The sequence below is a fragment of the Chiloscyllium plagiosum genome, unplaced genomic scaffold, assembly GCF_004010195.1.
Source record: "Chiloscyllium plagiosum isolate BGI_BamShark_2017 unplaced genomic scaffold, ASM401019v2 scaf_10636, whole genome shotgun sequence".
In the NCBI taxonomy this organism is placed as follows: domain Eukaryota; kingdom Metazoa; phylum Chordata; class Chondrichthyes; order Orectolobiformes; family Hemiscylliidae; genus Chiloscyllium; species Chiloscyllium plagiosum.
The window spans coordinates 1-25,000 of NW_025211816.1; the positions used below are offsets into that span (position 1 = coordinate 1).

A 25,000-nucleotide genomic window follows, 5' to 3' on the forward strand; every position below is an offset into this window, starting at 1 on the left:
GTAGACTATTAACATTTCTCAGGTGGTGACAAGTGTTTGAGTCTCAGCAACTGGTCAGCAATAATGAAATGACCAACTCTTAGATGCTTGTCACAGAACGACAATTCCTGAGATCAATCTGACCACAACCCAGTGAATGAGATGGACACTTCTCATCATCTTCTCATTTCTTTAATCAAAGGAACTGGCACTTTATCACTTTGCCTGTGTTGCTGGATTTAAGATTCCAGCCTGTCCGAGTCACATTGCTATTGTCTCAAGGGTCCCGGTGAAATCCCATTCAAGCAATGTCAAGAAGTCATTCATTTAAACGGTGCCTTTAATATAAAGTCAAGCCAAGGCAGCAGATCTAAATCCACAGGGATACACTGCTGACCAGGAGTGGAATCTCTCTGGGAGCAGTCAAAATCAGGAACAGTGATTATGAAAAGGATGATTCTATTGGGATTATGCTACACCTCCCCCCTCCCAACATCCGACCTTACAGCAAGGTCCCATACCATCAGTTAAACTACAAAATGTGTTGGTATTGAGCATCTCTCTCAGAGATGTAGGTCAAGGCAAACAACTGTGTTTGGGGTATCAGATCTATCCCCAAACTCTGAGAACAAAATCTATTCAACTGTGAGTGCACCTCCGGTTCCTGGAACAGTGGCGGGTTATCTGAACAAAAAGACTACTTCATTTCGATAACTTAAGTTTTGTGAAATACAGCAACAAATTCCATAATTTGGGGAATTTGGAATCTCCCTGCTCTTTTCTCTTTCCCCAATAGATTGTCCAGACAATTATTAAGGTGCCTTATGACTGCCAGCTTGTCCAGCACTTTGTGCTGTCTTGTTACCTTCACTGGTCCACATTGTTCATTAGTTATTGACTTGGTACGGTTTCAATTTCTGACTGATCAATCAGCCAAATCTTTTCTGACAAAGTTTTGGGGTGAGGGAGTGGAATTACAAAATTTTGGGGTGAGGGAGTGGAATTACAAAATCAGCTCCCCACCCATTCTGGGTGAAACAGATCAGACTGTTGCAGGTTTCACACCCCACCCAGCTGCTTTCGCTCCCATTGAAAATCTTTACAAACTAATACTGGGCAAGGGTGTACAACTGGCAAACCACCAGCCACCCTTCCCTAGTGAGTTATGTTACTGCCTGGACATCACTGATGAAGGGTACTAAAGGGATTCTGAATTACACAGACACTTTCATTGGCACTAACAGGTAGTACAAACTTGTCAAGTTACAACATATACTGGAAAACTAATACCTACAGGATTTGAATGAGTTTAACAATATTCTCTACCTTTAACCAGATTGTCAATGTGCTTATCACTTTTAAACTCTTGGTATCCATTTTAAGAAGCCGGTAGCCAAAATATTTAATTTTAAAACTTGATTTATCACTTTTGAATCACATGGGCTCCTGTGTGTAGACAGCAAAGGGATCAATTTCCAAATTTTAAAAAAGATTGCATTGTGCAGCACAGACTTCTCCCCAATGTCTTCATCATTAGCAACACAAGCCCCAAACAAATGTCTTCTTCATTTCCAATATGTTAGCGAGAAAAAGTGAGAATCTCTTAATTTAAGAAAACAAATCACTGGCAAAACTAGTGCTGACTAGGAAAGGAGTGTTGGGGGCAAGCTGACGTTTAGTAATTCAAAACCAAGCAACAGCTTTCCAGAATGAAAAGTCACTGACTTAAAAAGATAGCTCCAATTCTCTTGTTGCCCGAGGACCTGAATATTTCCAGCATTTTACTGTAACTTTTAGATCAAGAGATTTACTTGGGCCTTGGTGCTGAGATGTGTTTGCTGCCTGAAATTCTTGTTTAGTTTAGTCTTGACCTAAGCCTTACCTGGCCAATTATTCCAATAATCTTCCCCCAATTTTAATATTTATACAATTTACATTTTTTTTTAAATTCACTAAACAACAAAATAAAAACTGTTCGTCCCTCAGATTTTCTGCTTTGAGTAATTCATTTTTGTTTAAAAAAAGCACCAACTTTCATTTCAAATACTTAAGTCACCAAGTCTTTTAAAGATATGCAGAGCTAAAAGGAAATTCCTCTTCCATCGAGAAAGACCAAGAGTTGTGGTGTTTATGCGTTTTGCTTCATCCCTTGAGCAGGGAGCTGTAGTGACTGCAAGGCGTAGTTTACACTGGGATTTTCCCCAAGTCAGCCATCTGTCCTCCAGCTCTGATGAACTTCGACCTCTTCACTCACAACCAATAGGAGCTCACAGTTCTTCCCCCTCAGCTGGTGTTTCAGAAATTTTCTGTGCAGAAATTTATAAAACAGAGAAAATTGTTGAAACAATGTAAATTTCACGCAGAACACCAAGAGGCATGATTGTATAAATCACTTTCACCAAACTCTGGGAGGGTTTGAGCCATAGGTACAGGCCGAATAGGCTGGGACTGTTTTCCCTGGAGCGTCAGAGGCTGAGGGGTGACCTTATAGAGGTTTATAAAATCATGCGGGGCATGGTTAGGATAAACAGACAAGGTCTTTTCCCTGGGGTGGGGGATTCCAGAACTAGAGGGCAGAGTCATAGAGATGTACAGCAGGGAAACACACCCTTCGGTCCAACCCATCCATGCCGACCAGAAATCCCAACCCAATCTAGTCCCACCTGCCAGCACCCGGCCCATATCCCACCAAACCCTTCCTATTCATATACCCATCCAAACGTCTTTTAAATGTTGTAATTGTACCAGCCTCCATCTCTTCCTCTGGCAGTTCATTCCATACACGTACCACTCTATGCGTGAAAAAGTTGCTCCTTAGGTCTCTTTTATATCTTTCCCCTCTCACCCTAAACCTATGCCCTCTAGTTCTGGACTCCCCGACCCCAGGGAAAAGACTTTGTCTATTTATCCTATCCATGCCCCTCATAATTTTGTAAACCTCAACAAGGTCACCCTCAGCCTCCGACACCCCAGGGAAAACAGCCCCAGCCTGTTCAGCCTCTCCCTATGGCTCAAATCCTCCAACCCTGGCAACATCCTTGTAAATCTTTTCTGAACCCTTTCAAGTTTCACAACATCTTTCCGAGGGGAATAAATTTAAAAGGGACCCAAGGGGCAACTTTTTCATGCAGAGGGTGGTACGTGTATGGAATGAACTGCCAGAGGAAGAGATGGAGGCTGGTACAGTTGCAACATTTAAAAGACATCTGGGTGGGTATATGAATAGGAAAGGTTTAGAGGGACATGGGCTAAGTGCTGGCAAATGGGACCAAACTTGTTTAGGATATCTGGTCAGCATGGACGAGTTGGACCAAAGGGTTTGTTTCTGTGCTGTACAGCTCTAGGACTCTAGTGGGCGGCACGGTGGCACAGTGGTTAGCACTGCTGCCTCTCAGCGCCAGAGACCCGGGTTCAATTCCCGCCTCAGGCGACTGACTGTGTGGAGTTTGCACGTTCTCCCCGTGTCTGCGTGGGTTTCCTCCGGGTGCTCCGGTTTCCTCCCACAGTCCAAAGATGTGCAGGTCAGGTGAATTGGCCATGCTAAATTGCCCGTAGTGTTAGGTAAGGGGTAAATGTAGGGGTATGGGTGGGTTGCGCTTCGGCGGGGCGGTGTGGACTTGTTGGGCCGAAGGGCCTGTTTCCACACTGTATGTAATCTAATCTAATCTAAAGTAACTAAGACTCCCTATGACTGACTGATCTCTTTCTTCTGACTCCTTCAATGGGTAAGACTTTCAATGGCTGCAAATTCCCTCCAGAACTTAAACAGAGTGATGGCCATGCATGTGTGTGGATCATGACACCAGCAGGATCTCTGAATGGGCAGGAGATCACAGCTAAGGGCACTCCATACCTGTAAAGATACACATTAGATTCGCTTGCACAACTGGTCACTTCAAAGTCTCACATCAATAAAGGTGCAAGATAATTCCAGGTATGCTAAAGCAGCAGTAACAGCTAAATCTTTATTCCTCCCACTCCTCATTAAAACTCACTGTGGCTAACAACAGCCTCTAACCCACTTCCTCAGTTCACAGCCAAGGTATCAGCAATCAAACCTATCCCTTGTAAGGCACAGAGGAACTAAATTAGCTTCATTTAAAAACTTCACCAAAGAGGCTATCATGCAGCTCCTCATAGGCTGTGGCTACATACACAAGATCAGCAAGTTACATAACCTAAACCTGTACTGGATTTTGCTTTATCACATTTAATCCTGTTCTCACCTTTTTTCTCTCACCCACACTAATTATGAGCGTTAGAACGTTCCCTGACCAATTCACATTTTATCAAATCACTGCAACATTTCAGAAGGCAGCCTGCCTGAAATATTCAGGACAGCAAATGAATGAAAGCCTTAGACACTAACGAGAATGCAATGTGGGATTTAGTGATGGAGACCTGTGACTCCTGTGGGAATGGGAGTGAGACAATGACAGATTGGCTTCACCATTGTTACCCTCTCCCAGTCCTTGATGGTGTTAGTTCAATGGATGGACTCTTGTCTTTAACATGATGAAAATGAGGACTGCAGATGCTGGAGATTAGAGTCAAGAGTGTGATGCTGGAAAAGCACAGCACATCAGGCAGCATCCGAGGGGCAGGAAAATCAATCTTTCAGGCAAAAGCCCTTCATCATTCCTGCACCACACTTTAGACTCTTGCTTTTAACATGTCTCCTCGATGGCTGCTGCTAAATGTGGAACTTAGCCTCAGCAAAGGGCAACCCGTTATCAGCAAGGATAGCGAAGGAGAATATTTAAATGCCAGTAGGCTATCTGGCTATGGGAGGCATCACATGTCAGTACAATCCTGTAGTCATCCAATCTCCATACAAAGACACTTTGAGAAGGGAATCACTCAGTGTCTGACTGACATTCTAGCACCAACCTTCCCTCTTCATACTTATATGTCAAACACCACACAGGACACTGGTGAGCTCTGATCACAGAAATCCACCTTGGTGATCTATTCACCTGAGTTCATTCTCATTGCCGATCGGATCTGGCAGCTTCAGCTTCGAGTCCAGATTGTAGTAGATTCCAGCAACCTCTCGGACGCCAATCCAGTGTTGCCTTTTAAGAGGAAGCTTCACGGGACCCCAACACAAGCTGGAGGGGATGTTCATAATAAAGCCCATCACATTCGAAAGAGCAATAGTATTAACATCTCTGAAAGAAAGGCACAAAGAATGATAGGAGGTGGACAGACGTATTTGAGAGCTGATCTATAAATACAAATGCTTTGAGAACATATACTCCCTTAAAAAGACACATATACATAAATATCAGTTGCTGCCTTTGCTCAGATTGCTGACAGAAGTTGAGGAGTCGATAAACAGCTGGCATCATATCATTTGCTTTGAGACAGTAAACTAAACTCTGGAAAGTACAATCTTTTTATTTAACAGGAAATCACACAAGCAGGGCTGAAAACAAACTAGCTTGGAATTTTAAATCCATCTTCAGGGAACAGAAAGTCTTTTATAAGATTAATTCATTCAGGACATGTGGATGTTGCTGTCTAGGCCAGTGTTTATGGTCCATCCCCGATTGGCTACAGGGGGTTACCCATAAGCCAAACTGGAGAAGGACAGTAGACTTTCTTCCCTTAAACCCCATAAGTGAACCTGTTGGCTTTTACAATAATTAATAACAGTTACGTCGTCATCATTACACGACATCATTAAATGTCATCTATTAAGTCCAGATTTTTATTGATCATTGGCCATGGTTGGATTTGAACTCATGACCCCAGAACATTAACTTGAGGCTTAGATTGCTAGCTCAGTCACATTACCACACCCCATCGCCTTCCCACTTATCTACGTAGAGCAGTACATGGAAATACAGCACACTAAGGGTACTCGGTTGGGCTTGTAAAGTTAGCCATCTCCAACTAGAATGAGAGTTTGAGGTAGTGGTGAGGGAGAACACAGGGGTGGGAGAGAATGTTGTTAAATCAGCCAGGGCTTCTATGGTGGACAGAGAAGAATTAAGTTTCAGTCAGATGACTCTTCACGACCTGTTGCCCTCTCCATAGATACTGCCATACCTGCTCAGCATTTTCTGGGTTTATTTCAGATTGTGAACATCTGGAGGATTCTGTGTTAAGGCTCCCTATCTAATAGGGTTAGCCATAAAGGGACAGCAAGATAATGTCATGTGAGGAACAATGTCCAGAATGTAGTGCCTGGGCTGACACGTGAATAATAGCGGCTCCAGTGAAACAACAGTGTCACTACACACCAGGTACCAGATTGCAGCACCAGGTGACGGGGTCACCCTCATATGCTGCCCCACCTACTAACTAGCTCCATGAAGACGAGTGTGTCCATTAGAGACACAGGAAACAGCACCTGGCAAAACCTGCACACTGAGGTCCAGAATTCAGATTCACTGGGATGTTGAGCACATGACATACATGTGCATCATTAAGCATTAAGATGAGCTGCATTCAGAGGGGCTGCTGATGCCCTTTACCTTCATGAGGGCACAAGGAACTATAAATAATACAAATTACATCAGCCAACAGCAGACGTCAGGGCCGGGACATATAAACATTTCCATTTTATCAAGCAGAACATCATTTCGAAGCCAAACAGCAGCTCGCAATCCAGTAGGACAAAGCACTCTCCCCCCCCCGCCGCTACTGGAGTAGGGGCAGACTCCTTCAGTCTACACTGCTATTCCATTAATGTACTTTAACTTCCCATTCCTATCTGATCCCTATATCTCTCGATTCCCTGGCAGACCAGAGATCTATCGATCTCAGTCTTATGGACAAGCTACAGCTGAGGATCCAGAGGGGCAGAAAATTCTTAAGACTCAACTTTGAGTGAAGATGTTTCTCAACCTATATCATCATGATGTACTTTTCTGGAAGTAAAAAGACAGCCCTTCCAACTGAGGACTGCACTGAAATATCTGCTTAAATTATACACCCGAAGTCTCCAGACTCAAAACATGGTCCCCTACCTTCGTTTGTCCCACCAAACAGCTTCGTAACCTTTAGTTTGTAGAGCAGCCATTATTACATTAACATCATAGTTTCCTGTTCCCAGCATGCTCTTCTTGTGCGGCGTTACCATGGTATTGGGGGATAACCTGCCAGACAGACAGAAACAAATACTGATTAAACATTAAACAGCATCATCTCATATCCAGCCCATTTCTGTCAAATGGCCCATATGAGAAAGGTACCAAAATGTCTACAAAACATGATAGCAAGGTGTAGAATTGGGGTACACAATCCCCTCAGTCTTCTAAATCTGAGTACGTTGAAATGTACAAAGTTATTTAGGCCTTTAGGTGTGGATATAGAGAGGCTCTCTCTCCTGATTGCAAAGTCTAGTCTCAGGATAGGGTCTGAGTTCAGACCAAGACTGATCAGATTGAGCTGAAGAAATTTTCCTTTACAATATTTAAAATTGTCCAGTGTAGAGAGCAGCTGATGCTTGGCTGCGGAGTATATTTAAAACCCAGATCAACAGATTCTTGAATGTTAAGAAAATTAAAGTGTTACAGAGAACTGACAGGAATGTGAAGTTTAATTAACGTATTAAATATCAGGGCAGTAGTGAGGGGGCATGTGATCCAAACCTGCATCTACTGCTGATACTCTTACGAATGCCTTCAGTTCCAGAGGTTATTACATGACTCTTAGGTTTATTTAATAAAATACCAAAGGAGCAGTCACACTTATCAAACTTCGATCTGCAAATAATTCCCACTGCTCCTATCAGTGAGAGAATTAATCCAGCACTTCGATCGAAACACTGTACAGCTCAAAACACTCCCTGCAGAGACAACCCAGTTTTGGGAGAGATACCCCATAAAGGTGACCGTAACCAGGATCCAGGGAAAACAACTCACTCAGAACCTCAACCCAACTCCAATCTACCGTTTGTTTATTCTTTTATGGGATGTGGGTTTTGCTGGTAAGACCAGCATTTGTTACCCAGCCCTAACTGTTGTTGAATTCATAGAATCATAGAATCCCTACAGTGTGGAAGTAGGCCATTCAACCCATCAAGTCCACACTGACCCTACGAAAAGCAACCCACCCAAATCCCTACCCTGTCCTCATATTCCCGCATTTCTCAGGGCTAATCCACCGCACCTACACATCCCTGAACATTATGGGTAATTTAGCATGGCCAATCCACCCTAACCTGCACATTTTTGGACTGAGAGGGGAAACTGGAGCAGTGGGAGGAAACTCACATAGATATGGGGAGAATGTGTAGACACCACACATAAGTCACCCGAGGGTGGAATCGAACTCGCTGTGAGGCAACAATACTAACCAATGAGTCACCAGGCTGCCCTTGAATGGTTTGCTACACCATCTCAGGGACAATTAGTGTCAATCATATGGAAATCACTGTTGCACAAATGCATTTTGCTTTTATTTCTATTGTTTTGTTAGTATCACTTCAAGTGACTATTGAAATATAAGCTGCTCACTGTTACATATTATTAAAATCCTAGTTGATAAGATTGCAACAAAATTCAAATCATCAACAACTTTCTAAAGAATATTTTGTTTAAAATTCTCATGCTTCTTTTCAAATCCGTCTGTGGTTTTGCCCTCATTATCTGCACAATCTCCTTCAGCTCCGGTGTTTTGAGATCTCGACACTCCTTCTATTTTGGTCTCTCTCGTCCATCCCAATTTTAAACTGCTCACCATTGATGGCCATGTCTTCAGTTATTTGGGCTCCAAACTCCAAAATTCCCTCCCAAAACCTTTTCATCTTTCCTTCAAAATACTCTCTGACACATCAATGTCACTTGCCCAAATATCATCTTGTGTAGCACGGTGACTAATTTTGCTTTATAATGCTCACGTGAAGTAGAGTCATAGAAATGTTCAGCACGGAAACAGACCCTTCAGTCCAACTCATCCATGCTGACCAGATATCCCAAACTAATCTGGTTCCATTTGGCAGCACTTGGCCCATATCCTTCCAAACCCTTCCTATTCATATACCTATCCTGATGCCTTTTAAAATGTTATAATTGTACCACCCTCCACCACTTCCTCTGGCAGCTTATTCCACATATGCACCACCCTCTGAGTGAAAAAGTTGCCCCTTAGGTCTCTCTTATATCTTTCCCCTCTCACCCTATACCTATGCGCTCCAGTTCTAGACTCCTCCATCCCAGGGGGAAAAAAAAACTTGTCTATTTATCCTATCCAAGGCCCACATGATTTCATAAACCTCTATAAGTTCATCCCTCAGCCTCTGATGCTCCAGGGAAACCTACTGGCACTATATCATTATAAGTCGTTGTTAAACATCTGTGATTTTGGACAATTGAAATGATCAAGAAGAACAAAATACCTTAACTTTAACAATGTGATTGATAAGGCGTTAAGGCCATATTAATATCTTTGAGGACATATAAATGGAAAACATCTGGGCAACGGGGATGTTGGATGAGAGTTACAAGTAATAAACTCTCTTCAGAAACTAAGAAACAGCTTTTGTTTATATGTCATCAGCTGGTTTAGAGTCAGTTAACATAATACGTAATTTTAAGACGTTAATTCACCACCAGGGCCAGACCAGGAGCTATTAACATGATCCGACCAGATTACTTTTTGAGTTAGTGATTTTCGATAAAAGTATTGACCAGGACACTGGAAAGAACCCTGTCTGCTCTCTGGTAACAGACCTTCTACCTCCAACTGAAGGAGCAGTGGGGCCCTGATTAAATGTTTCATTCAAAAGACAGTTTCTCCAGCAGTGTAGCAGTTCCTCGATGTGGATTGTGCACTGAAGTCTCCTGAACTGGGTCTGAAATGACCAGTTTCCAAATCGTAGATAAGATTACCATCACTGAGCTAGAGTAACCTCAATCGATGAACGCGAAGCTGAAAACCACATCAAGTCAAACAGCACGCGAGGAGGAGAAAAGTCAACATTTCAGGCCGACCTGCTATGTTTTTCCAACTCCACAATCATTGACTCTTACGTCCAGCATCTGCAGTCCTTACTGTTTCTAAGTTCAGTTAATTGTGTATTGGACTTAAAAATGACTTGGATAAGTAAAAAGGCAGCACCTAACAACTGATAGTGAACTTCTTAAAAATAGTGCCTTTAAATTCTATCACACTTTCTTGTTTTTACACATGTTCTGAAGGTTAAAAAAATGTCCTATGTTCCATATTATAATTGCAACCATACCGGTGATGGGATATTGAAGATCCTGTACAGAGGAACAGTTATCTAAATAATATGCTGTCAGTGACTTAGTGGATTGATTGCTGAGATTCTGGGAACAGCAGTGAACTACTGTCAATACACCAATTTCCTCACTTCATAACTCAAGCAGGAATAAATGTTTAACATTTGCTGCCCCTTATTCAGGTGGAAAATTATTTTGAGATATCCTAAGGCAGCACAACGCACACACACTTTTTAATAAGGCTCCCCTTAAGATCATTTCAGATGAAGAAATTTATAGCTATTTCTTTGCCTGCTGAATATTAGGCTAAAAGATGTTCCAAATAAATCAGCAACATACAAGGGATTTGATAAGGAAAAACTGTTCCAAATTGTAAGAAGGTGGTTAGCCACAGGACACAGAGATCCAAAGGGAACTTGGAGTCATTACACTTAGTAAGAGCTTGACAATTTTCAGCTTATATTGGTTCTACTACAGATAGGTTTTAAAATAACTTGCTTACACCCAAGTGGTCTAACATGAACTTTTGAAAAGTTTATTTTGCAAAAACAATTTTAAACCGATGCATCTCATACCAAGTCACTTCATCCCTGAGTCACTTGCTAACCTCAACAGGTCAAATCAATTAGGACATTCTGTCTCTCCATGCCCAGGTGATTTTTGTAATGCGGAGGGGTTGGTTTTGGACTGGGCTGGACAAGTCTGAAGTCACATGACGACTCCAGGTTATGGTCCAACAGGTCTACTTGAAATCACAAGCTTTCAGAGTGCTGCTCCTTTGTCAGGTAATGAGGAGCCCAATGAAGGAGCAGTGCTCTGAAAGCTGGTGACCTCAAGTAGACCTGTTGGACTAGAATCTGGTGTCATGACTTCTAACCTAGATGATTTTTGTAATGGGATGTGGGTTTCATTGACTAGGCTGACATTTATTGCCTGTCCGTCTTTGCCCAGAGGGCAGAAAATGCGTTGTGGGTCTGGAGTCACATGTAAATTAGGATGACAGATTTAGTTCCCAAAAGGACAATAGTGAACCAGGTGGGTTTTTACAACAATTAACAGTGGTTACATGGTCAGCATTAGGCTAACGTTATACAAAAAAAATCTACATTTACAATATATAAATCTACAGGGATGGCACTGCTGCCTCACAGCACCAGGGACCATGGTTTGATTCCAGCCCCTGGCGACTGCATACATTCTCCATGTCTACGTGGGTTTCCTCCAGAGGCTCTGGTTTCTCCGCTACAGTGGGAAATACAGGCTTACAGGTAGAGGGGTGGGTCTGGGTGGGATGCCATTTGGAGGGTCAGCGTGAACTTGATGGGCCGAATGGCCTGCATCCACACTGTAGGGATTCTATGTTACGTTTGTTTTTGTTGATTTCACTATCCTCTTGGGTTGGATTTGACACACCCCAGAACATTAACCTAAAGATTCAGGATTACTCATCCAGTGAGATTACCACTAAGTAGAAAGTGAGGACTACAGACCAGAGTAGAGAGTGTGGTACTGGAAAAGCACAGCAGGTCGAGCAGCATCCAAGGAGCAGGAGAATCGACATTTTGGGCAAAAGCCCTTCATCAGGAATGAGGCCTCAGTAATTCCTGATGAAGGGCTTATGCCCAAAACATCGATTTTCCTGCTCCTCAGAGGTTACCATTACTCCTGGCTTGGATAAAAAATTTGGATCTTATAAAGGAAGGAGAAGCAATGTGTTTTTTTTTGTCACATAACCCTTATATTTTGAGAGTTAACACATACCAGTGTCTTTCCTGTGTTCTAGATGTGTTTAAACATGTATTAGGGAGTTCTCACAATCCACTCAAAATCACTCAATTTCTAATTTCTCACTGATACAATGCTCAGTATCCCTCACAGGGCTCCTCCTCTTAAGTTACCAGCACACAGTCCTTAATTCTCCTCTAAAAGAAAAAGAAAAATACAGATGTTGGCAAACAGAAATAAAAACAAAGAATGCTGGAGAAACTGAACAGGTCTAGCAGCATTTGTCAAGAGAGAAAAACGGAATTAACATTTCAACTCATCTGATAATTCCCCTTTGGGACTACAGTAGTCATATCGGACTCAAAGCACCATCTCTGTTTCTCTCTACAGAGATGCTACTAAACCTACTGAGTTTCGCCAGAACTTTGTCTTTCCCTTAGTTTTCCTCCTCTCTGTAATTAAGATAACCATCCTGATATATGATCATTATATTTTTATTACAATGTTTGGGGACACTTGGATGTAGAGGCCCAGAATTCAGAGACCCGATACAGGGACTGTATACCTCCAAATGATGGCTTTATCAGATATTTGAGAAAACAATGGAGGTGGCCGTGGTTAAAACCTCAAGTTGCCAACTTAACCAGCAACTGCACAAAGCGGAGACCACTCCCTGTAAACAGTAACAAGTCAAGCCAGCAGGTCACACTGCACTCTGCAGAATATATTCCAAATGTAATAACTATAATATGCCAAAACTAGACGTAAATGTTTAAGTTTCAAAATACTCTAATCTCCACAGCCTCCTGGCTAAGCATGGCCAACCACTGGGGCATGTTTCATATCCTCGTACAGAATCGTACAAACATTGATAAGCACCTTAGCTTCTCCCTACTTCAGATTACGTTGCTGTTACCATGGTAACAACCTGATTGCGTTCAGCAGTGTAATTGTTTGTTTTAGTTTGACTGAAGCGTTTCATGTCCATGCTAATCACAGTCAGGGTTGGTAGAGATGGAACATTGTGCTTCAAACAGCCCCAGGTCAATCAGCAATAGCGAGCTGCAGAGTAAAGGCCATGTTAAACATCACAAGACAGAAGGGTTACACTCAAGGGGTCCAGGAAATTCTGCAGACCTCTGCCAGAGGACCACAAAATGGTCAATGTAACACCCATTTCCAAAAAGGGAGTGAGTGATTGAAGTCAATTGGCTTAACGTGACTGGGAAAATCATGGTGTCTTTTAAGCAAATGTTACCACACGTCTAGATGGAGACTACAACCAGAAACCACCAACAAGAATTTCAGAAAGGCTTCTGAAGAAGAGTCATTTGATCCAAAATGTTAACTCTGATTTCTGCCCCACAGATGCTGCCAGACCGGTTGAGCTTTTTGAGTAATTGCTGTTTTTATTGTGGAAAGGACGATTCAGTTACACAAAGGCTGACACCGGGCTCAGTGATTAGCACTGCTGCCTCATGGCGCCAGCGGTCTGGGTTCGATTCCACCCTTGGGCAGCTGTCTGTTTGGAGTTTGCACATTCTCCTCGTGTCTGGGAGGCTACCCTCCCACAGTCCAAAGATGTGCAGGTTAGGGCAGATGGGCCAAGGGAAATGCAGAGGTACAGGGATAGGGCAGGAGGGTAGGTCTGAATAGGATGCTCTTTAGACAGTCAGTATGGACTGGAATGGGCCAAATGGCCCGCTTCAGTACTGTAGGGATTCTATGAATAGGAGTGCTTTGAGGTGGTAATGATTGTGGTAATTACAGAAATGCAATGGATGCAGTGTGCATGGACTTACACAAAGTCTTTGACAAGTTGCCACACAAGGGACCACCAGAGCAGATGACGACAGAATTAGGGGAGTTTGCAGTTTGGATTATAAGCTGGTTAGAAGAGAGAAAACAGAGTATGAGTTAACAGCAGTTTCTGAAAGTGATTGGATGGGGCTTCTGTTGACAAAAAAAACAATGATTTGTTTCCAGAACTAGAGTGAATAGTGTCCTAACCTGCAATCACTGAATCTGGAGACACAGTAAGCCATTGTGAAGATCAAATTAAACTTCAAGGCAGTGATATAACAGTGGAACGTGCATTAAAGGGGCAGATAGAATGTCAGTAAATAAGGTGGTACGTCCTGGTTTAAAATACTTTGAATGAGTAAAGCTGGGACATCGATACAAAATTAAAGATATAGGAGTGAGAGCAGAAAGAAATATTTCTCCAACAGAAAACTGCAAAGCTGTGGAATTATCTACAAGAGTTCACGACTGAATCAGAACGGTTATCAATATTACAGCACACTTTATAGAGGTAAATGGCTGAGGAGAAATGGAACACACAGATATAGAAACAGGGTGGGTCGATGGCAAGTTGCAACACAGCCTTTGATGCAGAAAAGGCTTCCCCAGGATATTTCACAGGAACAGAGTCAAATCAAAATAGACAATGAGAATACAATAAAGACAAACAGATGGGGTAACTGAAATCTGGGTGAAAGAGCTGAGGCTGCAGGAATTTCACTGGGCAGGAGAAGACTACTGAGAGCACTCCAGAGCTCAGGCTAGAGATGGCCAAGACAAGGCCAGGAAAGAAGGGGTGAAAAGGGACAGGAGATGCACAAGAGCCCACAGATGGAAGAGCTCAGAGCTCTAAAGCTTGAGAGACTGGAGATGGTACTAGAAGATGGGGTGGGGCTGAGGCCACAGAGAGACTTCATCGAGGATGAGAACTCTAAATGAAAGGAGTTTGGGCATGTACTCTAACACCAGGATCTAGTACAGGTCATATAGTCATTGACCAATTTGCTTGTGGAAGCTCGAGGACGACAGATCAGCCAGCGCAGCACTGTGGATGATGGCTCCAGCAGTAGTTGAGCTGAGCTCAGCTCAGACGTTGACAGAACAATGTTAAGAAGGAGGAAGTCAGTGGTGATTGTGATACATAAGCAGAATAGACCAATTGGGATGAATGGCCTGTTTCTATGATGTTTCATTGATTTGTCACGCAACCAGCACTAGCTTCCAAATAAACTTGTATAGTTAGTAAGTTTGCAGATGACACCAAAATTGGAGGTGTAGTGAACAGTGAAGAAGGTTACCTCAGATTACAACAGGACCTTGACCATATGGGCCAATGGGTTGAAGAGTGGCAGATGGAGTTTAATTCAGATAAATGTGAGGTGCTGCATTTTGGGAAAGCAAATCAGAGCAGGACTTCCACACTTAGAAGATATATAGGATAGTGAAGAAAGCATTTAGTATGCTTTCCTTTATTGGTCAGAGTATTGAGTATAGGAGTTGGGAGGTCATGTTGCGGTTGTACAGGACATTGGTTAGGCCACTGTTGGAATATTGCGTGCAATTCTGGTCTCCTTCTTATTAGAAAGATATTGCGAAACATGAAAGGATTCAGACAAGATTTACAAGGATGTGGCCAGGGTTGGAGAATTTGAGCTATAGGAAGAGGCTGAAGCTGTTTTCCCTGGAGCGTTGGAGGCTGAGGGATTACCTTATAGAGATTTACAAAATTATGAGGGGCGTGGATAGGATAAATAGACAAAGTCTTTTCCCTGGGGTCGGGGAGTCCAGAACTAGAGGGCATAGGTTTAGGGTGAGAGGGGAAAGATATAAAAGAGACCTAAGGGGCAACCTTTTCACGCAGAGGGTGGTACGTGTATGGAATGAGCTGACAAAGGAAACGGTGGAGGCTGGTACAATTGCAACATTTAAAAGGCATTTGGATGGGTATATGAATAGGAAGAGTTTGGAGGGATATGGGCAGGTGGGACTAGATTGGGTTGGGATATCTGGTCGGCATGGTCAGATTGGACCGAAGAGTCTGTTTCCGTGCTGTACATCCTTATGACTCTTAGACTCTATGGCTATGACATGGTGGTGTGAGATTTTTAACTTTGTTCACCCCAGTCCAACACTGACTCCTCCATATCATGCCAATCATTTAGCTCAGGGCTGATCATTTATCTCAGTGTCATTTCCTGCACCTTCTCAATGTCCATTGGTGTAATTAGTTTCCAGAACTCTATCACTTTCTGACTGAACCTGCTCAATGATTGAGCTTTTACAGACCTCTGGGGTAACAAATTCCAATGATTCACTGTACTCTGACTGAAGAAATTCCTCTTTGCGGTTCTAAATGCCTGCCTTTCATCTTGAGATTAGGTTCCCTTCATCTAGACTCACCAGCTAAAAGGGATATTTTTTCCCACATTCATCCTGTTATGCCCTGAAAGAATTAAGTAAGTTTCAATTAGGTCATCCCTCATTCTTCCAGGGTCAAGGGAATACAGACCCAGTCTCCTCAATCTTTCTTCACAACATAATCCCACTGTTCCAGAGATTACAGATTTTACAGATTACATTACAGTGTGGAAACAGACCCTTCGGCCCAACAAGTCCACACCGACCCGCCGAAGCGCAACCCACCCATACCCCAACATTTACCCCTTACCTAACACTACGGGCAATTTAGCACGGCCAATTCACCTGACCTGCACATCTTTGGAGTGTGGGAGGAAACCGGAGGAAACCCATGCAGACACGGGGAGAATGTGCAAACTCCACACAGTCAGTCGCCTGAGGCGGGAATTGAACCCGGGTCTCTGGCGCTGTGAGGCAGCAGTGCTAACCACTGGGCCACCGTGCAGTCCAGAGTTGAAGCTTTTCTCGATGGAAAGCAAATTCTTCCATAGGTAAGTGGACAAAACCGTACACAATACTCCAGGTGAGCTCTCACCAAAGCTCTATAGAAATGCAGCAAGTTACCTTTACTTCTGATCCAGATCCCCTTACAATGAAGGCCAAAAACAAATTGTCTTCCTTATCGCATGTGCATTCTGACTTCTAGTGATTCATGACAAGATACTGAGATCCCTTTGTCCGCCAGCACTTTTCACCCTCCCACCATTTCAGAAATGACCTGATTTTCTCTACCAAAGTGAAAAAACAATACTCTTATTCACGTTATTTTCCACTGCCATGTTCTAGGCCATTTATTTGCCCTGTTCCTCTGAACACCCAGACTGGGTACATGAGCAAAGTTGGAAACAATGCAATTGTACTCCACATCCAAATTATTTCCAAACCGTGCAGTACCCCACTGGTCACAGCCTGAAACCTGGAGAATGATCCATTTATTCCTACTCCCCGTTTATTGCCCATTAACCAATTCTCAATTCATATTCATATTTCACAGAATCCCATGCATGCTAACTTTACTTTCAAACCTCCCATTTTGGGACACTACCAAAAGCCTTCTGAAAATCTAAAACACACCACACCAGCTCCAGTGATTTTTTTTTTTCTTTACTCTTGTATGGGAAGTGGGCATCACTGGCAAGGCCAGGATTTGAGGCCCGTCCTTACTTACCTTTGAATACCTGGTTTTCTCGGCCATTTCAGAGGATAGTTAAGAATTGCTGCGCCTGGAGTCACACATAGGCCAGACGAGATAAAGACAGCAGATTTCCTTCCTTAAAGGTCTTAGTCAGATAGATGGGTTTTAGCAACAATTTCATATTTACTATCTGCCCCAAATGACCAAATCAAAGACCTTGTGTCCTGGGGGATCAGTGTTTGATGAAAATTTGGATACAGAAGAGGTTCGTTTCACAAAGCTATCCAATAACTTACACAGTAGCTTACAGGGGTGAAACACTCCCAGGGTGGAATGTGAAGATTTTGATGCAGAGAAATTCATCATTTTTGTTCTGTGACTATGTTATTTGCAAAGGAATGTTTTGATATCTTTCATGTCCTCAGAATCTATGTCATAAATGATGAACTGGATAATGTGGTAAAGGTTAAAGTGTTTAACTGATATAAATGTTGGCTTCAGGAAAAAAAACTCATTTGCTGAGATGGCACACCAGAGGATTGGGACAAAAACAAACCACAGGCATTCAGTTCACAAGTTTGGGATAAAAACACTTGCATTATTCAAAATACTTCCAATGCTAATGCTGCAGCAGATGCTCAGCTAAATATTACATGCTGTCAACACAGGAGGCCATTTGGCCCCTCGGGTCTAATGCAACATTTAACTGCATCATGGCTTATCTGTTCAAAGGCCACATTAAGGCTGAAGTCAGTGTGATATTTTTAGTCTACACACCTTAAAATGCTCAAAACAACCCAAACACAATTGTTGATTTTATCTTCCCAATTGCAGAGACTGAAGAAATAAATAAATGAAGCAGAAAACCAAAGAAAAAAGAGATGAGAGAAGAAAGGACAGTGGGTGGAAGAGGAGCAAGGGAGGGAGGGTGGGAAGTGAGCAGCAGAGAGGGGAGAAGGAAAGAGCCATCTCCTCCTGTGGCATAGCTTCCATTTTGTTCCTCTCAGGGACTTTGGGATTTTATCTGATGCTAAAGACAAAACCGAACACTTGGGCTGGTGAAGTGGTAACAAGGAAGCACAATTACATGTTCTCATTATTAGAACAGCAATTTATTTCTTCTAGCTACTGAAACAAAATCTATAAAATCATTTAAAAGGCAAGTAGCTAGGATTAAGTATAAACACATTGAGAAAATTAGGTTTAACTAAATAGCCCCTGTTGAAAAGCCAGCAACGCAGGGACAAATGTCAAAACGGGCATCCTTCAGTCCTAGAACTCAGTTCACATCATTAGAAACAGCGACATGAACAAGCACAAGGGGAAGATTTAAATTTTTATAGTGCCTTTCATTAAACCTAAATCTCTCAGCTCTGCACTGTCTATGGAATATCATTAAATGTAGCACAGTTAACCAAAGTACTCGCCTGTCTTTTTTCAAACTGTGGCCACACGATCTTTAACACCCACCAAAGGGGGCAAACAGAAAGACCTTAGACAGAAGCTGCGCTCCCTCAGCACCATGCTCTATTGTTGATCTCAAACACACAGCCTTGTGATTCTGAGGTGAGCTCATTCTACCAATAGAACCAAGGGTGACCATGGCATCAGTAAAGACTATGCTGTCCAGAAATTGGGTTAATGTAAATTGACACTACAACAGTGACACCATGTTTCAGGTACCTCTGAAAAATCTCCTGGAGGGTGTCTCTAGTGAATGCTCTTCCATCCTGGAAGACATTGTTGAGGGCGTGAAGTGCACACAGCTCTCTCCTCTGCTTTTCATGATAAATCAGAGCAGATGCCTGAGCATCAGAGTCCAGTTTTAACTTATCTCCTTTCCAGGGGACACAGCTCATTTTCAATTTGACAAGACGTATGGGCCTGAAACGTGGTCAAATCTCAGGAAGAAGTATACCTCAACCTTAGTTCACATCCCAGGCACCCTATAGTCATATTAAGATGTGTGAGCTGTAGCATCAGGTGTCTTCATGGCTCAGTACAATTTAATCAAGTATAAATGATAGCTGTAGGTTGCAAAATTTCATCATGACCATTTTCAGAAACTAAAACATATAATGTGTAACTCCAGCCGAGAACAGCAGTTCGTAATATCCTTTAAGGACACGTTCCTCTTGCAGTTCTAACACTTTTAAGATTGAAACCAGTATTTCTTTCCCTGAAGTTCAGTCATTCTGGCAAAATATTTATAATCCCTCAGTGAGATCCAACTTGCTGTTGCAACAATATTGTGTGTTGCAGAAGCTTTGTGTCAGTTGTTGCAGCCTTCTCAAATCTTCAGACCATCCCATTAGTTGATGTCAGGTTTCCAGGTTGGATCCTCCATCAGTCCATGAGATCCTTGGCTTTGCTTCGTCCCTGTCTCTCCCCCTGTGCTTCACCTCCTTTTGTACACTTGGGTGTTTCCCTCAGCTCCTGAGCCTGTGTGTGTGTGTGTGTGTACCCATATACCGTGGCAGCCCTAAAGTTACCTCACCACCTTGCCTGAGTTCTTCCCATGCTTCAGCTCCCTTTGGATCTTCCTATACCTCACTATCCAAAAACCCACACCACCCCCTTTGGGCTCTTCCTGTGCCTTTTTCTTCCTCTGCCTCCCACCCACCTTATGGTCTCTTCCTGTACCTTTCACACCCTCCGCTCCCTTATGGGCTCTTCCTGTGCCTCCCTTTCACACACACACCATCCGGATTCTCCTTGTGTCCCCCACTTGCTACCTCTCCCTCCTGTTAATGACAGTAACCAGGCTCCAGGCTGCTATGGACCTCGCACGGTCGCTTCCTCCAGCTCCACAGCCGACACTGACCGAACTCCAGCCACCGCTCACTCCCGGGCCCCGCTCAGCTCCAGCCGCCACCTGCGCTTTACGTCACGGCCACCCACATGCGCACTACGTCATCCTAATACGCGGGCGTCGTGACGTCAGAGGTTCGGAACGACCGAAGCCGGGCGCTCGTCGTGCGTCATCACGCAGCCCTCTACCCGGATTGGCTGGGTGTCTCCAAGATCTGAATATGAAAAATCAAATATAACTTGCTGAAGAAACTCAGCAGCTCTGGCAGCATCTGTAGAGAGAGAGAGAAAATCAGCGCTAATGTTTCAAAGTCCAGTAACCCTTCACCAGAACTTGATAGTAGTTGGGGGAAGGTAGTCTTTATGATGAGGTGAAGCGGGGGTAAACAAGTACAAGGAGATGGAGCCCAGGTAGAGAGATATGAAAGGTGGAGGTAAACAAGGAGATTATGGATAGCGGGGTCCAAGGTAAACAGAGGTAAGAGCGAGGCCATCCTCGATCCTCTTCACCGTCAGGACCGACCACCTAAAGTTGCTGGGTATTTGGTTTGGGGGAGCTGGGGCGTGTGCCAAGTCTTGAGAGAAGCGTATCAGCAAAGTGAGGCAGAAACTAGGCAGATGGAAGCTATGGTCGCACTCCATCGTGGGAAAAACCCTGGTCATCAGGTGTGAGGCACTGTCATTGCTGTTGTACGTGGCACAGACCCTTTGGGAAAAGGAGAAGGCGGATCCTATCGAGTGGTTCCCTGAGCAGACTGTCAAAGCCATTTGGCAGAATGCCTCAATGCCAGAACTTTCCAACAAGCACCAAGACATGGCTTAGCTGGTGGTGAGATGGGCTCTGCCTGTGAGATCCTTTATGCACGCCCGGACTCTCAGCCACACCGCATGCTGCCCTCGAAGTGGCTGTGGGGGGCATGAGACTGTCACACACCTCCTTCTGGAATGTGCCTACGCAGAAGAAGTCTGGAGAGGAATGCAGTGGTGTTTGTCGAGGTTCGTCCTGAGCAGCGCCGTGCACGCTGCCCTCGAAGTGGCTGCAGGGGGCATGAGACTGTCACACACCTCCTTCTGGAATGTGCCTACGCAGAGGAAGTCTGGAGAGGAATGCAGTGGTGTTTGTCGAGGTTCGTCCTGAGCAGCGCCGTGATGTGGGACTCCATGCTCTGCGGTCTGTTCCCTGTGACGCACACTGAGACGAACATCAACTGTGCCTGAAGGATCATCAACTTGGTGAAGGATGCTGACGCCTCAGCTAAATATATGGACATATGATTGATAAATGTTCAGATCTGTATATAAAAATGATAAATTCTGATCTCTGTATGTAAATGTTTACGTATATATGGCATGACCAACTGTACAGACCATCAAATTATTTTATGAATAAAGTATATTTTTGAAATAAACAAAGAGCAAAAACAGAAATTGCTGGAAAAACCCAGCAAGTCTGTGGAGAGAAATCAGAGTTAACTCTGGGCTCTTCCTGTGCCTTCCACACTTTAAGTTATCAGACCCTCCTGATGTCTCAATTACCTATAAATAGAACCTTACTTAATTAATAAATGCCTTTGGAATCGTCATAACTATCAAGAATGTCCAACCCAGTGTTTTTTTTAAATCTCCAAACAGAAAAACTATACAGATCTGAACTGCTGTAGTAGCTGTTGATGGACATAAAGTTTTTTTATGGATTGCAGAAACTGGGTAGATGGGAGCATTGCTCCATCTCAGTTGCAGGGAAACACCTAGTTATTTGGCATTAGGTACTCTTGGCTTTGCCCATGGTCAGGCCTATTCTCCAAGCCTAATCCACTGCAGTCATGCGAGATCTCCACTTCATCTGGAGATTAAAGATGGACCACGCCAGCAGGGATTCCATGTACAAAGTACTCGTTCATCGCTGAGGCATTGCTGTTCACGATGTGGTCTCCTGTACATTGGGATGATTCCTTTCCAGGACACATTCAACTATCAACATATTATTATATGTTGGACCTCGCTGTGCACAAATTGGTTCCCACAATTTCTACATAACAACTGTGATGACACTTTGCAATTATTTCATTAGCTGTGAAGGGCTTTGAGATGCTTGGTGGCAATGGAGGCAAAACACTTTTTCTGACATCAAAAGCAGTCACCCTCACCTCATTTCTGAAATTCTGTTCTTTTGGGCACCAGGAATAATTTAATTGCTCTCCATTGAGAAAGTGACATCTCAGAGAATAGATGGTTTAACGTCTCATCTGAAAGCAATATCTTTATAAGAGCAATGGGCCTTCAGTGAGTTTCACTGAGTTTCAGCCTTGTTTTTTTGTGCTTACAACCAGCAGAGGGCTTTGAATCTAGAGGCAAGATAAGCCCTGACCTTTTAAGACAGAATTAGACAAAATGTAACATTAAAGAACCCTGATACATTTGAAGTTAATGGAATTCGTGGAGGCAATCTCTCCAATGCTTGGAGTCAAACTAGATCAAAAGGAGATGGAATTAATTATTTAAGGTCAATCTCCTCAGGTTCATGACATTGCTGGAGTTCCTCAGGATAGTGTCCTGAGCCCTTAGATGTTCAGCTACTTCATCAATGACCTTCCTTCCAATTTAAAATCAGAAGTGGGAAAATTCACTGACGTTTGCACAGTTTTCAATATTATTCATACATGCAGTAAGACCTGGACAATACTCAGGCTTGGGCTGATAACTGGCAAGCAACACTCTGTGTGTTTGTTTTTCCACTGTGTGAGCTGCAAGGTTCGTGTGTGGCAATGGCTTCTGAAAGCAGAAGCTATCCATCAGCACGTAGGTCAATGTGCACAGAGGTTCCCAGTGGCTGCATGGTCTAGAAGGAACAAAATCAGAAGTTGCTGGAAAAGCTCAGCAGGTCTGGCAGCATCGTGAAGAGAAATCAGTGTTAACATTTCAGGTCTGGTGACCCTTCTTCAGAAATGTTATGTTTGATTTCTCTGCACAGATGCTGCCAGACCTGCTGAGCTTTTCCAGCAACTTTGGTTTTTGTTTTTGATTTACAGCATCTGCAGGGTTCTTCTGGTTTTTATTTGGCCTATAAGGAACATTGGTTGCAAGTAAAATTCTCACTTTACAAGGGTCAGGCAATCACTGTCTCTACTAAAAGACAATCTAACTATTTCCCCTTGAAATGCATTGGCATTACCATTGCTGAATCCATCATCATCAATATTTTGTGGCTGTAACAGTGCATTAGGGCTAAGAATTATCTCTTGATTCCCCAAGATTTGCTATCTACAAAGCATAAGTCAGAAATGTGAACGTAGGAGGTTTATAATATGAAAGAGGTTTGACACCATTCCTGAAGAAGAGCTTATGCCCGAAACGTCGATTTTCCTGTTCCTTTGATGCTGCCTGACCTGCTGCGCTTTTCGAGCAACACATTTTTAAGCTTTGACACCATTAAAGACAATCAGCCTGCAGTAATTCACCTTAGACATCCATTAAGTATATTCAAGGCTGAGATAGAGATATTTTTAATCAGTCATGGAATCATGCGTTAAAAGGCAGAAAAGTGGACTTGAAGTCCTGTTAAATCAGACTTGATCTCATTGAATGTCAAAGCAAAATTGAGCCAAATGGCCTACTGCTGTTGCAATGTCTTATGGTATTAAGGTGACTTCAACATCATCTTTTAAATCCAGAATTTCTCCCATCTGGAAGGACAAGGGCAGCAGATACATGGGAATGACCACTGGTGGCTCAGTGCCTAGCACCACTGCCTCACAGGGACCTGGGTTCAATTCCATCCTCAGGCTGACTGTGTGGAGTTTGCACATTCTCCCACAATCTTTGGACTGTGGGAGGAAACTGGAGCACCTGGAGAGTTTCCTTCGGGTGCTCCAGTTTCCTCCTACAGTCCAAAGATGTTCAAGTTAAGTGGAATGGCTATGGGATAAGCAGGGTTACAGGGATAAGATAGGGGAGTGGTTCTGGGTGGGATGCTGTTTGGAGGGTCATTAAGGACTTGCTGGGCCACATGGCTTGCTTCCAAACCTTAGGGATTCTATGATTCTACATCACCCCAAAAACAACCCCCATCTGACGTGAAAGTTTACTACTATTCATTTCATGTTGCTAGGTCAAACTCCTTGCCCTCGTTCCTGATGAAGAGCGTTTGCCTGAAAACGTCGATTTTCCTGATGCTGCCTGACCTGCTGTGCTTTTCCAGCACCACTCTAATCTTGACACTGAAATCCTAGTCCGTTCCCCCCAACGACATTATAGATGTCCCTATGCCACATGGGCTGCACTGCTTCAAGAACGAGGCGCACCGCCATCTTCTCGAGGATAATTTTGCGGATTTGTAGGTGAGGTGGGTCAACCATGAGCAATACAGGGATGGGGTGGGTCTGGGTGGGATATATATTCTTCGGAGGGTCAGTGCAGAGTCGATAGGCCGAATGGCCTGCTTCCATACTGTAGGGATTCTATGAACTTGAGGTGATAGGGTTAGGGCCCAGTCCTGATGAAGTGTCCTGCCCGAATCGTCAACTCTCCTGCTCCTCGGATACTGCCTGGAGTGCTTTTTCCATCTTCACACTTTATGGACTCTGACACTCCGCCATCCGCAGTGCTCACTATCTCCTATGAATTTGGGGTGAGCAACATAAGGCAGTAATGGCAATGTCCTGTGAGCAGGTGAAAGATATATAAATGTATGTTGTTGTTATTGTTGCAATAGATTTCAAACGTGTTTCATCAGAAAGGGAAACTTCCCCAATTGTATTGCATGTGTTTATGTAGAAGAATAGGCAAAGGTGTATCTGATGTTTATGTTGGCTTTGCTCCTTGTTGCAGTCCAGTTGCATCAGGAATGAACCCAGCAACAAGAGCACGGTCGCCCATTGGCTGGGAGCTCCGAATGACGTGTGGCCTGATCTCCTATTGATTGAGAGCGGTTCCT

At 43.5% G+C, this 25,000-nt stretch overlaps 1 protein-coding gene across 1 annotated transcript; it reads right to left on the bottom strand.

The window, feature by feature from the left end:
* Window positions 1–6: 6 nt before the first annotated feature.
* josd1 (Josephin domain containing 1) lies at window positions 7–19,859 on the bottom strand. Its single transcript, XM_043685706.1, has 4 exons — window positions 18,940–19,859; window positions 6,957–7,085; window positions 4,956–5,150; window positions 7–2,285 (listed from the first exon to the last, which is right to left on the bottom strand). Exons 1-4 carry the CDS (start codon window positions 19,113–19,115, stop codon window positions 2,186–2,188), a joined length of 600 nt encoding a protein of 199 aa, XP_043541641.1. The 5' UTR covers window positions 19,116–19,859; the 3' UTR covers window positions 7–2,185.
* Window positions 19,860–25,000: the final 5,141 nt, after the last annotated feature.